Source organism: Batrachochytrium dendrobatidis, assembly GCF_000203795.2.
Source record: "Batrachochytrium dendrobatidis JAM81 unplaced genomic scaffold BATDEscaffold_7, whole genome shotgun sequence".
Lineage (NCBI taxonomy): Eukaryota > Fungi > Chytridiomycota > Chytridiomycetes > Rhizophydiales > Batrachochytrium > Batrachochytrium dendrobatidis.
Genome location: NW_006281105.1, coordinates 328,721 through 345,224, shown reverse-complemented (window position 1 = coordinate 345,224; position 16,504 = coordinate 328,721). Strand labels below are relative to the sequence as shown.

At 37.0% G+C, this 16,504-nt stretch overlaps 6 protein-coding genes across 6 annotated transcripts; 3 read left to right on the top strand and 3 right to left on the bottom strand.

Annotated features, from left to right (window-relative positions):
* Positions 1–231: 231 nt before the first annotated feature.
* On the bottom strand, positions 232–2,848 carry BATDEDRAFT_25354 (uncharacterized protein; the record flags this gene model as incomplete). Its single annotated transcript, XM_006679369.1, has 3 exons — positions 232–345; positions 1,092–1,175; positions 2,282–2,848. The coding sequence occupies 3 exons, from the start codon at positions 2,846–2,848 to the stop codon at positions 232–234; spliced, it is 765 nt and encodes a 254-aa protein (XP_006679432.1).
* A 1,114-nt stretch (positions 2,849–3,962) lies between these two features.
* On the bottom strand, positions 3,963–5,961 carry BATDEDRAFT_25353 (uncharacterized protein; the record flags this gene model as incomplete). Its single annotated transcript, XM_006679368.1, has 5 exons — positions 3,963–4,051; positions 4,669–4,734; positions 4,987–5,344; positions 5,565–5,635; positions 5,841–5,961. 5 exons carry the CDS (start codon positions 5,959–5,961, stop codon positions 3,963–3,965), a joined length of 705 nt encoding a protein of 234 aa, XP_006679431.1.
* A 370-nt stretch (positions 5,962–6,331) lies between these two features.
* Positions 6,332–8,017, top strand: BATDEDRAFT_25352 (uncharacterized protein; the record flags this gene model as incomplete). The annotated part of the gene is made up of 1 exon (XM_006679367.1): positions 6,332–8,017. One exon carries the CDS (start codon positions 6,332–6,334, stop codon positions 8,015–8,017), a length of 1,686 nt encoding a protein of 561 aa, XP_006679430.1.
* A 2,897-nt stretch (positions 8,018–10,914) lies between these two features.
* Positions 10,915–11,127, top strand: BATDEDRAFT_89316 (uncharacterized protein; the record flags this gene model as incomplete). Its single annotated transcript, XM_006679649.1, has 1 exon — positions 10,915–11,127. One exon carries the CDS (start codon positions 10,915–10,917, stop codon positions 11,125–11,127), a length of 213 nt encoding a protein of 70 aa, XP_006679712.1.
* A 1,292-nt stretch (positions 11,128–12,419) lies between these two features.
* On the bottom strand, positions 12,420–12,629 carry BATDEDRAFT_30121 (uncharacterized protein; the record flags this gene model as incomplete). Its single annotated transcript, XM_006679445.1, has 1 exon — positions 12,420–12,629. The coding sequence occupies one exon, from the start codon at positions 12,627–12,629 to the stop codon at positions 12,420–12,422; it is 210 nt and encodes a 69-aa protein (XP_006679508.1).
* A 1,172-nt stretch (positions 12,630–13,801) lies between these two features.
* On the top strand, positions 13,802–15,496 carry BATDEDRAFT_25351 (uncharacterized protein; the record flags this gene model as incomplete). Its single annotated transcript, XM_006679366.1, has 2 exons — positions 13,802–13,910; positions 14,400–15,496. The coding sequence occupies 2 exons, from the start codon at positions 13,802–13,804 to the stop codon at positions 15,494–15,496; spliced, it is 1,206 nt and encodes a 401-aa protein (XP_006679429.1).
* Between the last annotated feature and the right edge of the window lie 1,008 nt (positions 15,497–16,504).

Sequence of the window (16,504 nt, the reverse complement as noted above, 5' to 3'; positions counted from 1 at the left end):
ATGTCGATCGTTGCTATCCGTGACATCCAACTGTACTTGTATTCACCAAATGTGCACAACATCTAGGGTTGATTGCTAGATGCTCTCATGTTTGGCATACAACTAGTCACCATCAGACCAAGCGTATACGCTAGTACAGCGCCATAAATCTATTGGCAAGTGGTTTCAATTTTATTCTGGCGCGTTGAGGGTTGGATGTGTATTAGACACAATGTTGCGGATATAACTGAACTACAACAGGATAATATCATGCATAATGGTACGGCCTGTATCTGTTTGGTAGATATGCAACCATATATATGACAACCCAATCCGTCCTTTATCACGGGTTGGTTTTAGAAATGCCTGTTATTTTGGTTGATATATGTTTGTTGCATAGATTGACAGTATTGTATGTATTTAGTCTGATTACATTATAGACAGTCTGGTTGATTACCCATTCACTGCTAATAACCCGTTTGTACAACATAATCGATCATTTGCTCAGTATCGAGTATTTCCAAATACAAACTTGAATGAAAAGTCTTGCCACAATACTGATCAACTGTATTACTGTTTACACTGTGGTATTATTGATGTATTGGAATGTTTGGTGTTCAGATACACGATGATAATGGTAGTACAACTCATGGCAGTTGTACAAACCAAATGTGATTAAAGCCAATAATAATGTCAGACAAGATTGGATAATGAATTAGCGTGTAAATCATCAACATTGACCAAGATTGATTGAAATGGTGAGATTGAGTTGGATGGTGATAAACACAACAAATGTGCAGAGTTGTATTGACAATATTGACAGTCAACCACAATACATGAATGTGGGTTCAAACTTGGTGATCGTACAATGTATGATTACTAAGAGTGCACAAAGTGTAGATTCAACATTATAGTCTGATTGTGTGTCATATGATGATCGTTGTATATTGAACACACAATACAGTCAATGTGTAGTAATCATTGTATATTGCAATTCAGAATACAGACATTGTTGGATGAATATTGGAGTGAACCATTTTACATGAATACGGTTGTAAAACAAAGCGTTTGCGGTTAAACGACACTCCTGAAGGGTGTGCTTTTCAATATACCTGATCAAAGGGTCGTAAAAGCATCATCCAATCGGCATGACCATCAAATTGATCAATATGATATTGTGGATAGGGAGTAACATACTATCTAGTTTGATATTGGCCCACTACAAGCAATCAAGTAGCCCTGTATAATTGGTTAATCTAAAAGGGTTGGTTTGCTATACAAGAATATAAATACAATCGATTATGCTCAACTTTATAATCGAGACTATTTTTGTATTAATCGTTTAAATACATTGACTAATCTGATGAAATTGGTTGATATTTTATTTGTACTGACTGTAGCAGCAACCGCTAATGCAATATTGATACCGGCTGATAACGATGGTTCACCCAAAGCATCAAGCACTTCCAGTCAAGCATCTGGTTCGACTGATGAACCCGATCCAGGCACTTCCAACGACTGGCAAAAGCCAATGGATTTGAGCCTTCCTAACCAAAGTCGACGGCAGCCAATGGGTCAACCCAATTCAAATACTTCCACTCAAGGTCAACGACCAACTGTGATTGTAGCTGGTCCAAATATTCTCAAACAAGGCCGAAAACGCATAATTGGTGTGATTGATTTAACCACATCCGACCAAGACCAGCAACACTCGATTGACGAACCCGGTCCAAGTGCCCCCAAACGAAGTCGAAAACAACCAATTGATGTAATTGATTTAACCATTTCCGACCAAGACGAGTCTGCCAATACTGTCCCAGATCAAGTGACTGTATTAAGCCAAAAAGATCAGGAAATTTTTGATGATATAAAACAAAGACTTGTCGAGTCTAAAATAGTACAAAAGAAAAAACGCAAAGAATATCGTGAATATGCAGACCTCAAATTCAGTCAGCAGTTAAGAATAGCAATGGGCAAAGAAATATCTGAACCAAGGCACAATCCAGAGGTTGAAGAGCGATTGAAACAAGAGTATAAAAAGGCAGGAGCAAGAGTATACAGTATCAGACAAGAATTGAAAAGGTTTATGAAAAGGCAGGGTTTGAAATTTGAAGAACCGAATTAGAGTTGATGATGTGATGATGGATTCGATTTTGAATAAATTTAAACTTTTTGATGTATTGGCATTTATCGAGTATTGTGAATGGATCAACAACCATATTATTGATTGTATATTGTGTTGGGTATTACATCAACAGTTACTGGATTGTTGATTGATACATTGACAGTTTGTTCCATATACATTAATGACCTGATAACAACCAGTGTTACTTGCAAGAATAGCATACTCATAGATACTTCCAACAATATACTTTGAATTATGACGTTTCAGGCATTCAATAATATCATTTCCGTCAATCAGATCCAAAATAATGTCAATATCCATATTAATCATGGATTGATTGTTACCATTAAACAATAATGTATTATCTGAAATATTAAATTGAATTGTCTTTTCAGTATCTACATTTTGCAGCATATACCCAAATTGAATATCAAGCCAATATCCAATGTTTTGATTGGTGATTTTTCCGGTATATTTTGCATCAACTCTTCCACATTGGTGAACATGTGCCTTGCATTGTATTGTTTTGTATTTTGGGTGGAAAGGATGTTTGTTGATATGTCTATTAAACTGTCGCTTTAACTTGCCTACTTGGTTCCAATGCTCTATTTGTAGTTGAATCAGTTGCTTGTACGCCTTTGTTGCTTCAACTCGACTCCTGAATCCTTGGATACGTTTTGTAAACCGCAGTTTGACTTTGACGAGTTTAACATCAATATTCACCGTTGATCCAATCATTTTCATGATATTGTTATTGGGGTTTTCCTAATGGCAACAATAAATCAACGACAAGACTCAATCCGAGCATCTCGTAATGGACTCTGTGTGAGCCAATCGAACCACTATTTTTGTTCAAATCAGAATTACTTTGTAACAGGTTTCCAACATTTTCAACGAGTTTAAACAATAATAGAAAGTAAATCCAATCCAATTGTTTGTTGATACCATTCCAAAATGGATTTTCTTGGGTTTATTCAAAACCACTTCAATGACATTACACATCACAAGCACATCCTTAAGATTCAAGTATCTACAAACTTTGATCGTGAACTCGGTCTTGATCAAACCTAAAAACGGTCAAAAGTATCATGTTGTTGAACGAAATCTAACCAACCATCTTGTGAAAGTAGCAACCCACTATTTGTGCAATGATATTGAACCTATTACTCATGAAATCATACCTCGATATATGCTCAAGTCGGACAACCCAATCAAAGTGGATCCCAACAAACTCTTGAAATCAAACATTCAATTCCTTGATGAAAAGTATCATTCAAAATCAATACAAGTCGCTTTATCATTGAGTCAATGAGTTACTGAACAAGAGTTACTACGAGACATTGTATTGTATGTATATTTTACATTCTGGCTTAGTACTTTGATCAAAAGCCATCATCACACTGTAACGGACGCTCAGATCAATGTAGACCGAATGGCTCATCATGTATTTAGCGATTCAGATGTTCTTGGTAAAGTGATGGGAAAACAGCACACATTACAGCAGAAATTGTATCAAATGGTAATGAGTGCCGATGTAGACGCCAAATATGTTGAATATATCATACTATGAATCCGTAATCTTGATGGAACCCAGCACCATTTATTGGGTCAAGCAAATGCTGGAAAAACACATCCAGTTCATCGTTTGCCATATTGACACTTGACTTGTTGTATCTGATATTCCAAATCTACCGCATCCAGTGGTATTGTTGGTGAATCATCAATTACATTCAAAGTATGTTTGATAGTTATTGTGTTATTATTTTCAAACGATTTGCTGATTTGAGGTAGCCAGTAAGTTATCATGATTGTATTGCTGGGATTTTGGCAAATATTGATTATTTTCAATAACCATTGACTATTTCCTATTTTGAATACTGGTATCTGGCCATGGGATATGATGACAAATGACTTTAATGTGTCCAATTTCAATTCTGATTGTGATTCCTGTTTTCATGCAATTGGTCAACGATTTTGAATATCCATTTCCGTCGACCCAGAATACATTACATCCAGTTTTGAAACAAGTCTTCAAACAAGGTTTTGATGCAAGTTGTGTACAATAGTCACATCCTGTTGTTCTGGATCTGCAATTCTTGTCATGGTTGTGTTTTGTATACAGAAATACTGATATTTTACAATTATGATGCTCACAATTAATCATTTGTGATTTGATGGTTCTTTCCAGCATCATGTTGTGTAAAACTTGGACAGTCCTACAAATCGGACAGTTCCATTGGGTTCAAGATATACAGGATATACAAAGTGATTGGCATCCTGACATTGAATCAAAAGTGTTGTAACAACTTCATGGCAAATGGAGCAAGTGAGTGTTTTGATGGAGTTGGTAGCTTACATGGATTTCATGGATTGTGATTTATAATAATCGTACAGAAAATATAATATTGTATTTTGACTATTATTGATTGACATAATGTTTGATGTTGGACGATACAATCGATACAGTCGATACACAGATTGAAAGAAAGTTGTTCATTCAGAGTAGATTAACAAGTGATTTCCACAACGATGGACATGATTGACATGATACCGAGTTGTCTCACCACAGTGTAAAAAGACTGCACTATCAGTTCCACGATCATTGGTAGCAATATCATCATCACTGGAATCTGAATGTGTCATCAATTGATGAGACATTGTTGGTTGACAAACTGTCTCACTGCAATGGAAAGAGACATTTGAGTTGCTTTCATTATTGCTTGAATTCAAAAGTGTCAACATCAACTGTTGGTATTCACACTCACTACAATGACAACTATTGCTGTAACAGAAACCAGTCTCTTGTAATGAATACACAATTTTATCGAGTATTTCAATGATCAAGGTAGCACTCGATTCCATCCATTTCTCGATATTCTTACTCTGGTAATCTACAGGAGTACAGCCATCATCATCATATGGACAATATTCATCATCAAACTCCGCACCACCAGCAATACACCAAATGAGACATGTTGTCTTGTGTAACTCTAGTGCGTTCCTGTTTGGTAGTCGAGTGAGATTGTTGTGAATGAAATACAATGTCATTTCACTGTTGGATTCGACTGTTTGTCGATTGTCAGTCCATCTCTTTTGCCTTGTTCTGCGGATAACTTTCAAATCTTCAATTGTCTCAATCCACTTCTTGTGCTTGTCACTTGTCAGATCATTCGTCTCATTGATCACTTTGATCACCAGTTTGTCATCCACTACATCCACATATTGCTTTAGTTTACCAAACTGGTCATGGCAATTGATACACAACAACAGTCCGTTTTGTATTTGATGTTTCTGCGTCAAACCAGATCGTAGCAATATGGATGGTTCGTTGTATGCCATTCCAATGTTCTTTTGGGATATGATGTGTGCTCCTTGCAAGGACAGCTTATTCCAGCAAAACAAGCAGACTGTATCTCTTCTCAACCGCCTTGTTCAAGTCCTTGTGCTGTAGCTCACTCACTTTTGCAACATAGTCCAGATCATCAGCAGAGTTGGTTCTTGATGTTGGGTTTGATGAAACTGGAGTGACAGCTGGATGAATCGTTGTAGTCTTTGTGGAATGGCAGTATGTAATACTCAAACATGTCATCAATGAATGTACGAGGATGTTCTGAGTCTGCCAACTGGATCTTGGTTGAGAATTCCTGCTGCTCTGCAAATTGGTTGGCAGTCAGCAGGTTGTGCAGTCGAGTGATGTGTGAGGTTTCTCCCTTTTGGATGATTCCCAAAAACAAACCTCGTTTGTTGTCATCCTGCCATTCAGACTTGACTCTCTGTGTTGGTATGGCTTGAGTGCTGATTTGGTAGTATTCATTCAACAGTTGTGTTGTTGCTGTGTTTGTTGTTTCAATATTCATTTGATGTTTTTTGACAAAAGAATGAAACTCGAACCAACCAAAATAATTGCAGTCAACAATCAAATTGGACAACATTCACCAATAATCTTTTAAACTCGTACAGTTTGTACAGTGTTGTCATAAAAGTCATGGTTTGACACATTTTCATTAAGCTATCAGTGAGTATCAGTGAATATCAACCAACAAAATTGGTCTCGTTGATTGATATACTATTATAATGTAATCGATTGAGTTGAATTGACACTCAATTGAACAATACAAATAAACACAAAATTGTTTAAATATTCAAAGTGTGAATTTGTTTCATTCTTCACAATATTAAATTTTGAATTCAAGTCACTTTTTTTGTATCTTTTCTTTCACAATTGCAATGGAAAACAAAATATTCTATATCAAATATCTTGACAATCAGTCAGTGGAAATCGAAACTCACTTTGATGGAGAACTAGAGAGAAGAACCCCAATTGATAGTGTTTCGAAACTAATTGCAGCTTACAAGACTGCCACCACTCCCCTCCTTGACAATATCCCTGTTGACGAGCTCACTCTCCATTATATGGTGAATGGTCCAGCCATTCCCAGGAATACTCTATTAACCTCCATTCAAAATCATATTGGTTCTTACGGCCATCCATTCATCATTAAATCCAAGAGTGGTATTGACGCAAGAACCACTTCACTCATCAACGCTACCGCTATTGCTTCAGATCCAATGCAACTTGATTTGTTCTTGCCCTGTCAGATCCCTTTTTACAACAACATATGCAACGCTGTTGAACAGGATACATGGCTTTTGTTTGAACAAGAGATTTTCTCGTCTACGTTAAAACGACTCTTTATTCGGGACAGTTATAAATCCATTGCATCAAACATCAAGCCCGGCATCAACAAAACAATCATCACAGGAACTCCTGGCATTGGCAAGTCTTTATTTCTCATCTACTTATTGTGGAAGTTGATCAAGCAAGGAAAACGAGTGTTGTTTATTTATCATCCAGACAAAATCTATTACGATGGTCAAGGCGGTGTGTTTGAGTTAACTAGTCTACCATCAGTTGTTGACCACGCATTTTGGGCATCTGACTTGTGGTGTTTGTTTGACGCCAAAGGCAAGAACTCGGCGAATCTAAATGCACTTCCCTATGAAAGGTGTTCATTTGTGGTGTCGACCTCACCAAAACGAGAACTAACCAACGACTTTAAAAAATCCCTTCCCCTTCAGATCTTTTACATGCCGATATGGACTAAACCAGAATTGGAAGCCATTGCACCCGATTTTGCCATTGATATTGACTGGCGCCATCGTTTCAAAGTCCTTGGTGGAATCCCTCGACGTGTCTTGGAAGATACAAGTAGTGATCCAGTAGAATTACTTCAAAATGTATGTAGGCAATGCAAGCTTGATGATTGCATCAAAGAGATTAGCTTCAACTCGACTATTACAGAAAACTCCAAAGCTTCCCATTCTTTGATTCACATGACATCTGTTGACCCATTTACAGAATCATCTGTTGCCTTTGCGTCTCGAACAGCCTTGGATATCATTATCGAAATCAAAGGAATGGACGTCATGCGAAAAATGACGAGTCTCCTAGTTTTGTGCGAAGAAAACCCTCTTGCTGCTGCATTGTGTGGGCATATTTTTGAACCGTATGCTGTTGAAATGCTGGAGAAAGGAGGTGTTTTTGACAGTCATCAGTTGGTGCATGGAAACAAGAAAACCAAGCCCGAAGAAACGCTTCTTTTTATTCCTTTGTCGAAAAAACAAGTTGCTGGCAAGGTTTTACCGAATCAGGTTCCAAATCAGCTATATGTGCCAAAAACTAAAAACTATGCAGCAATCGATGCTTGGATTCCTGGAATCGGTGCATTTCAAGCGACTGTTAGTAACAAACATGATATCAAAAAAAGTACCGAAGAAGATTTAAAGATGCTTGGAGATGGTGCCGAAAAGTTGTATTGGCTACTTCCTCCACTGCATTACCATTCTTTCACCAAAAAATCACCAACAAGTATCGACCAATACGCTGTAAAAATTCCTTATCCTAGTATGTAATCCTAATCAATTTCACGTCATGATATTGCCATTTCAATTTTCAAATAAAAACATATACCTTATTGTATTCACCGATAAAGCATTGTATATCAAATGATGTTGTATTTTTTGTTGGTTTCAGACATTTGGACGAATGAATGATCAAGTTTCCAAAAAACAAGCAAGTGTGAGTTTGATTGTTTGCAACTGTAATGTCTGGACAACTGACTGTCTGAATAACAGTAACTATTTCCAGTGATGCTGATTTGTAAACACTCGAATTATTCAACACTCTATCAATGCATTTGCAAGAGTCATTGGACGTATCTGTTGTTTGAATGTTGATTCTCATGCATTCAGAAGTGGGAGTTATGAAGCTTATTTCCATGCAGACACGATCAATGTATTACTTTTTGTTGGATAGGCTGTATCATCTGTCATCAATTCAGACACACTTGTCAGTCCTGTTCCGTATACAATGAGTCACATATGGACACCAATGCAACAATCAAGAATCAATTGTCATTTACAAGTCTGAATTGCCAACCAACAATCGTACTAATGGACCAACGGACCAATGCCAAAACACCTGCACATCAGACAGTTTATTGGACATGACTTGATTGTTTTTGAAAACTGATTGATGACTCGAGTAATCCAATCACACATTGCTGGCAATTAAATGGGACTATACAATGTGTCATGTACACATTGGATACCATCAGTTTATCAGTGACTATCAGGTGTTTGTTTATTCAGGATTACTTGGACTACTATTTGCAATCAACACAATCACTGGTGTCAATGACTGATAACAATGAAACCAAACGATTGACCACATCAGATTATACACGTTCATTCTGGAATGCAACTTTGCATCGATATCGTAAATATCAACCAGAATCCGAGCCAAACGAGTCAAGCGAGTGTCGCAAGCTTGCATTCATTTGAAAATACTCGATATCAGGCTAAAGTTGCATGTGAAATGGTCATTTGTACAAGGTTAAACAACATCGACATTTACAATCAATGTGATGTTGGAACAGAGCTGCTATTTTCAAATTTAAAAGTCCAAATCGTACACATTGTTATCAAGTCTAATCCACACCCTTCATGGCATGTCATACCATGTCATGCTTGATAGTTTCATACACTGCTGCAAGAGTTGTATTGTGTGTATTTCGAGTATTTCCATCACTCCATCATATGTCGCATGTGTTGGCATGTCAAGTGTGGTGATATCAGGTCAAAACAGTCGATTGACATAATAATCCATCAGCATTCGAGTCGGTTGATCAGCCAAACAGTTGTATCATGCGGTAATATCAATATACTGCGATTGTAGCATGTCATTCATCAGATATTGTTGAAACCATTACAAAACCTGTTTGGACCAAATCAAACTGTGACGAATACCGCATACTCGGATCATCGTCAACCAAACCAGGAATACACACTTTGACAATATTGGAAATTGATGATTGAACCTGATTCATGGCTAATTCGTCGAGTGTTTGCAATGTGTTAATATAACCAGTCATATATCATTTGGTGTTGTTAACTTGTGGTTTGGTGATGGTTTGATTGCAAGTGATTCTTGGACACAACACATTGCAAACCAAGCAACTTGACTACTTGAACGACTCAAATGACTCAATACTAACCGGAATTCAATACAATTGTTGAATAGCCCGTGTAATATCAGATCTAGTCAAGCCAACAGTCAAGTCAACAGACACGACATTTGATACAACTATATACAGCAAAAATGCGTTGGATTCATTTGTGATTGCATACTCATCAATCTTGAATGACAGTGTTTGTGCAGTTTTGGATATAGGTTGTATGGATATTGCAACAAACATGTAGTATTATAGTATGACTGACATATACTACTATTGGATCAAACAACATAACAGTCCGATATGATGTCAAATATATATGTGCATAGAATGGTCACCAAACCTGATCGGTCGTGTATCAATCATAAACAACTACCAATTAGCAACAAGTGACATTCGTATACATTGACAGAATTACTACAGACAACACCAACAATTACAAGATTACGTGCAATATATCAAGAATTGTGACATGGTTTCAATAAACCAACAACAACTGAACAAATGACATTGCAATGATTATTCATAAAACAAGGCAATCAAACGACAATGTTAGTGACGATTATGTTGGACAATATTCATGATTCAAATATCGACAGTCAAACATTGGTTAACCAACAGTTGTACGATTATACAACTGACCCGTGTATTAACAAGTGATCAACCTCGATCCAGTCATGGTTGAAACGGTGTATCACAGGAATCGAAAGTTGATAGTATTGCTGTGGTGTAATATTAGCAACTACACACAACTTGACATGAATGACAATGTTGATATCGAGACTGTCAATGTATTACAATGTATTGGTCAACAGTGACTGCAATCAATGACAATATTGCAGTCGATCCAACCCATGTGTTGATTGGAACAATCATTATCCACTTGTCAGATTCAGCATGTAAATGAATGTCTTGTAACACATTTACCAATCCAACAATTGACTGATTAACAATAATTGAATATTAAAATGTTGAGTAAGACTCGAGTCATTATATGAATGACGTAATCAATTGTTGAGTTGAATTGACACTTGATTGAACAATACAAATAAACACATGACAAATGTTTAATTTGACAGTTTTAATTTCACACAAAATTGCTTAAACACTATTCAAAGTGTGAATTTGTCTCACATTGTTCACGTGATATCGAGTTTTGAATGTGAGACAAATTCACGTTTTGATCTTTTCTTGTCATTTCATTGTTTCACTTCATTCTATTACTCTATTCTATATTATATTTCATTCTACTCTATTCCATTTCTTTTTACCATATCTCTTCTTTTACAAACTCTGATGGAGAACAAAGCATTCTTTGTTCAGTACCTTGACAATCAGCCAGTTGGTTTGAGAACTCATATTCTCAACACCAATACTTTTGTCTGGGTTCAAACCCTGTTTACTGTTGCTGACCTGGTTGCTGCTTTCCAAGCACTTCCCAACTCTCCTCTTGCTTTTGCTTTTGTTGGAGACCTCACTCCATTATGTGATGGATGGAGTGGAGACTAGCTATAATTCCTGGGACCCCATTGCGAGCACCAACCGGGTCACCAACATTATCAAGGGGAAAAGGCCGCAAAGCAGTCCTTTCATTATTGATATGGGTATCAACCTTTACAGGTTGGTTTGTAAGATATTGAACAAAGAATGCTTTGTTCTCCATCAGAGTTTGTAAAAGAGATATGGTAAAAAGAAATGGAATAGAGTAGAATGAAATAGAATATAGAATAGAGTAATAGAATAAAGTGGAACAATGAAATGACAAAAAAAGATCAAAACGTGAATTTGTCTCACATTCAAAACTCGATATCACGTGAACAATGTGAGACAAATTCACACTTTGAATAGTTTAAACATTTTTGTGTGAAATTAAAACTGTCAAATTAAACATTTGTCATGTGTTTATTTGTATTGTTCAATCAAGTGTCAATTCAACTCAACAATTGATTACGTCATTCATATAATGACTCGAGTCTTACTCAACATTTTAATATTCAATTATTGTTAATCAGTCAATTGTTGGATTGGTAAATGTGTTACAAGACATTCATTTACATGCTGAATCTGACAAGTGGATAATGATTGTTCCAATCAACACATGGGTTGGATCGACTGCAATATTGTCATTGATTGCAGTCACTGTTGACCAATACATTGTAATACATTGTCAGCCTCGACATCAACATTGTCATTCATGTCAAGTTGTGTGTAGTTGCTAATATTACACCACAACAATACTGTTGCTTTTGGACGTATGACAACATATTAATGTAGTATAGTTTTGGAGGAATATCAGAAGTAAAAGATGAGAATGAAGGAATGAACCAATGAGTTAATTGTGTTGTTTATTGATAAAAGAAAGTATTGATCATTTTATAAGAATGTAAATAACGGTTATGCGTATCCGTGAATTAGACGTCATAGCTGAGAAAGTCTCTTGTTATTGCACAAGTGATGGCTGCGATAGACATCTCCTCAAACATATATGCGTCGTGTACGAGTCTCTGAAATATCTCGTTATTTATGATATTTCACATTACCAATGTTTAACAACTCTGATACAGTAATGCGGACTCGTGCACCGAGTTGAGTTGTCCAGCAATCGATTTTGGAAATGTGTTTGATGTGATGGTTTGAGATGGGTGCCAAATGACCACGAATGTTACCCATTGTCATGACAGTTGATTGTTGATTCAAAACGTTGTTTGTTTGGTATTAATGGTTAGAGTGTCACTCATTGACCTGTCAGATCAGCAAGTGTTATTTCGGTGAGTTTCGTGTTTATTGTAGTCACATCAACATCAGCAGGTTGCACTACGGATTTGCTTGACAGAGTTGCAGATCCAGTTGGATTGATAGACGAACAACTGTGCAAACAACTGTGCGAGTTGCAGGATGTTTGAGATCCAACAAAACACTGCTTGCACACAAGTTTGCGAATACAGATTGTCAGACTTGACCATCAACTCGCAGTATAAATTGCGTGTACGACAGTTTACACGCTTACCCATCAACAGTAAACCCACATAACCAGCAAATCATCAACGAGCAGCCAGCTCAGTGGTCGGGTTGATGTTTTTTGTTGGAGTTTCTGGATCAAACTTGACCTGATTTGTACCGAGTTGTGTCATGACTACAAGTTTGACAGCAATAGATTGATTTACTAATAATCTGATCGTGTTGTTGATTGTATGGATGTTGGTAATCCGTTGCAGATTGATACAGAATGTGACCAGAATACCACAAAGTTTATTGAGTGTGCACATTGCATTCGATGCAAAACGCAATAAACAAATGCGAGTTGCAGCATTCATTCAAGGTTCGACACCAGTCGATACAGCATTGACCGCAATGGTATTTATGTCAACAATTGCACGATTACGGAATGAGTTGATTGTTGCTTGGCATTCCGTATCGACAGTCTGCGTGTGTGTGCAACGTGCTGTTGTCGCATATGAACAACTTGGATTGACTTTGTGGACAAAACACAGTCACTGTTGCGGTGGTGTTTACAGTCGTGGAAATGGTTTCGAATACCGCAACTGGTATAACAACTGCATGTGTTGGTGAGCAACCAGAGTCCAGTTTGACCAAGATCTGTCCCAGTAATGATCAAATGACATTGTCGTGTTTGGTCATCATGGCAACAATGTCATTGGTTTGACTCTGCAACTGACCAAATGCGCTAATAACAGCGTTTGCAATTGAGTTCATATTACTTGTGAGGATCGTAGACATATGATGGCATATTGATGGTTGTCATTATTGTCAAGTGTGTTGCAGTTGATTGAAGATGTGAATGAATGAATCAATATTCGATTGTGTTGTTTATTAACAAGAAAATGAGTGTGTTCATAAGATGGAAGAAACCAAGAAAGTCATGTGAATTCCAGTTCAAACGTCATTGTTGATGGCTTTTGATTGTTAAACTATTCAGAAATGTCTCACATTCACACACTACTAATGTCTCACACAATGCAAGTCAACACTCTCACACTAGTAATGTCTCACATTAATGAGACATTAATTCTGGTGTGAATTTGACTAATTTCCAAATATTTCAATCGTGTGAATTGTCTTGAAATATCCCAAAATTTTGTTATTTTGACTCGATTAAAAAGTCGATTTTTGTTTTACAATTTGACAAATAAATTGCTTTTTTACTCTTTTTTCTTTTCATAAAATGCCAAAACGATTCCTCAATGTTGAATACAACACTATTTCTACTGAAATCGATGTGACTGACTTTGAAGACCTGAGTGAAGTTCAGGATGCTATCAAGTCTGAGTATGGTCCTGCTATGGCTGACATTGATGCTCCTCAACTGCAACTATACACCAACAGCAACAAGGACCAACTAATCAACACCTGGGCTTTACTCGACTCTCTTCCTCAATAATACTTTACTCAAGATGGTTATTGTGTTGTTATTGGTTGTTTACCACCACCTTCAAGACAACCTACTCAAACTAACCTAGGTCCAACATCTGTTGCAGCCTCAACCGCACTACTGAAATTTTGGACTGCTTTCACAAACTACCCTAACTCTCTTGAAGGAAACACTGTTGTCCAACTTCCAGCAGACATATTCATCCTTGGAAACCATTCAATTTGATCATCCATTTACATCCGTCCTTGTTATCCTAAACTTCTTGAAAAATCACTATCTATTGTGCAATCTGCTGATATACGTCATTTGATCATCCTTGGAAATCCTGGAATTGGCAAGACATATTTTGGTTACTTTTTGCTGTTGCATCTTGCTCGCTCTGGTGCTACAGTCGTGTATGAGAGTGGAGTTGATCAAAAAAGATATCTGCTTACTCCCAATGGTGTAATCGAAGGAGGAAAGCATGCTTTTTGGCAAATCTTGGATTCCTCGTCAACATTCTACATTGTTGATGGCTCGGCACCTGTTGATGTTGATGCCAAGACCATTCTTGTTACTTTACCTCGTTGGGAAATTTGGCATCGGTTTTGCAAGGGATCCTGCGACATTCGGTATATGCCAGTGTGGTCAAAAAAAGAATTGCATTCTTGTCGCTCAATGCTGTTTCCTACAGTTCCACAAGAATTGGTTGAAAGTCTGTATTTGAAGTGGGGAGGAATTGCTCGTTATGTTCTTAAATATGCATTGGTAAAAGAACAACAGGATTTTCTCGACAAAGCTTTAAATATTTCCAATATCGATTCAGTTGTCAAGTCTTTTGGTAAATATGGTGAAAACCTAGACGCTTCAAGTTGTTTGATTCATATATCAGTCAAGGATGGCTTCCACAGTGGTCCTTATCAGTTTGCTTCTGACTATGTGGTTGATGAAATTTACAACCGTGTCTATGTCAGAGACCGAGATCATCTTATCAGATTCGTTTCTGTCACTCGAGAAATTGGTGAAACTGGTCAACTTAATAGGGTATTATTTGAAAAGCACGCTCATACAGTCATCGCTAAAGGTGGTTCATTCAAGATTCGTGATTTACGTACCAAGCTGGAGTCTACACTTCAACTGCCGATGGATCTTACTACTTTGTTATTGTCCAACAATTCTCAAGTTCAAGACGCAACGAATTGCTATTTCCGTCCCATTAGCAATACTTTTGAATCTGTTGATTCGTTCATCAAGCCAAATCTACTTTTCCAAATGACCGGTGCCAAAGATCATCCTTGCAAACAGACTGAACTTTGTGATGTTTTGGAAATACTTGGTAATCCGTCAAAACCAGAACTGTATTTTGTTGTACCTCCTGATCGTTTTGCCTGTTTTACACGCCAAAGCTACCACGGAACAGATGGCCAAGTGTTGTCACAAAACGATACTATTGCGAGTGTCAAGAAGTTGACTCGATTTGTTTTGACGTTTGAACCATCTCATCAATAAGGTATGTAGACTATAATCAATGATTTTTATTGGCTGCATAACGCTAATCCTAACTCTGTTTCTTGACCTCGTTCTACACAATACACGGCGTTTGATTTCTTAAAGGTGAATAATATCGTATGGGTTCCATTGGACAACAAACCTCACTTTGTGGAAATGACCACTTTCATTGTCAGGAACTTCCCAGTCGTGTAATTTAATAGTTTTGGTTTTGAAACCTATAGTTTCTTGTAAATAATTGCATATCCCAAGACTGTTTTTCACCATACAGTTTTGAAACTAATATTTTGATTCAAGAACAAACTGCGTTTTCCTTTTCCTTTTTCTTTTGCAAATAAAAGTTGTTTTGTTGCTTACAATTATGGTCAATCAATTGACTGCCAAACTGTACAGCAGTTTTGCTGACATTGGATTTGTCCAGTCGATAGTCTCGGGTTTCAAACTTGAATCAAACTCCCAGCTGATAAAACACTGCAGGGATTGTTACAAGCACAAAAGCAGCTGTTTCAAGAGATGTTGGTATGATACAAGGAGTACCAGAAAGTATACTCTTACAAAGAATTGTTTGCAACTGAATTGAATCAAATAGCCATACGTGATAAACAGCGGGTTGATTCTGGCTTTATTCCCAATCAATGGTATTTGTCAGAATATTTCGAGCTTCGTTGATTTGTTTTTGTATGTAGTATAGTAGATAAAGTATAATCTGTAACTGTTAGTAGTTATCAGAAGAGAACAAATCAGAAGTTCAAGAGGAAGTTGCACTTGAAATCAAGATCAGCAAACTTAGTCTTTTCAACCGTAGTGAAAAGGGTTTGATAAGGTAGTTAGACAGATGAAATAGTTTTGAAGAGTTGTTTATTGATAAGTGTAAGCATTCTAGCTTTTATAGTAGTTGATTGTTTGTGTCTTGTGATACGAACAATTAACACGTTTGATGATGAGAGGTTGTAAACGAGAGTTACAACCAATAGTGTTGATTTCTGGAGTTAGTAAATTTAATAATGG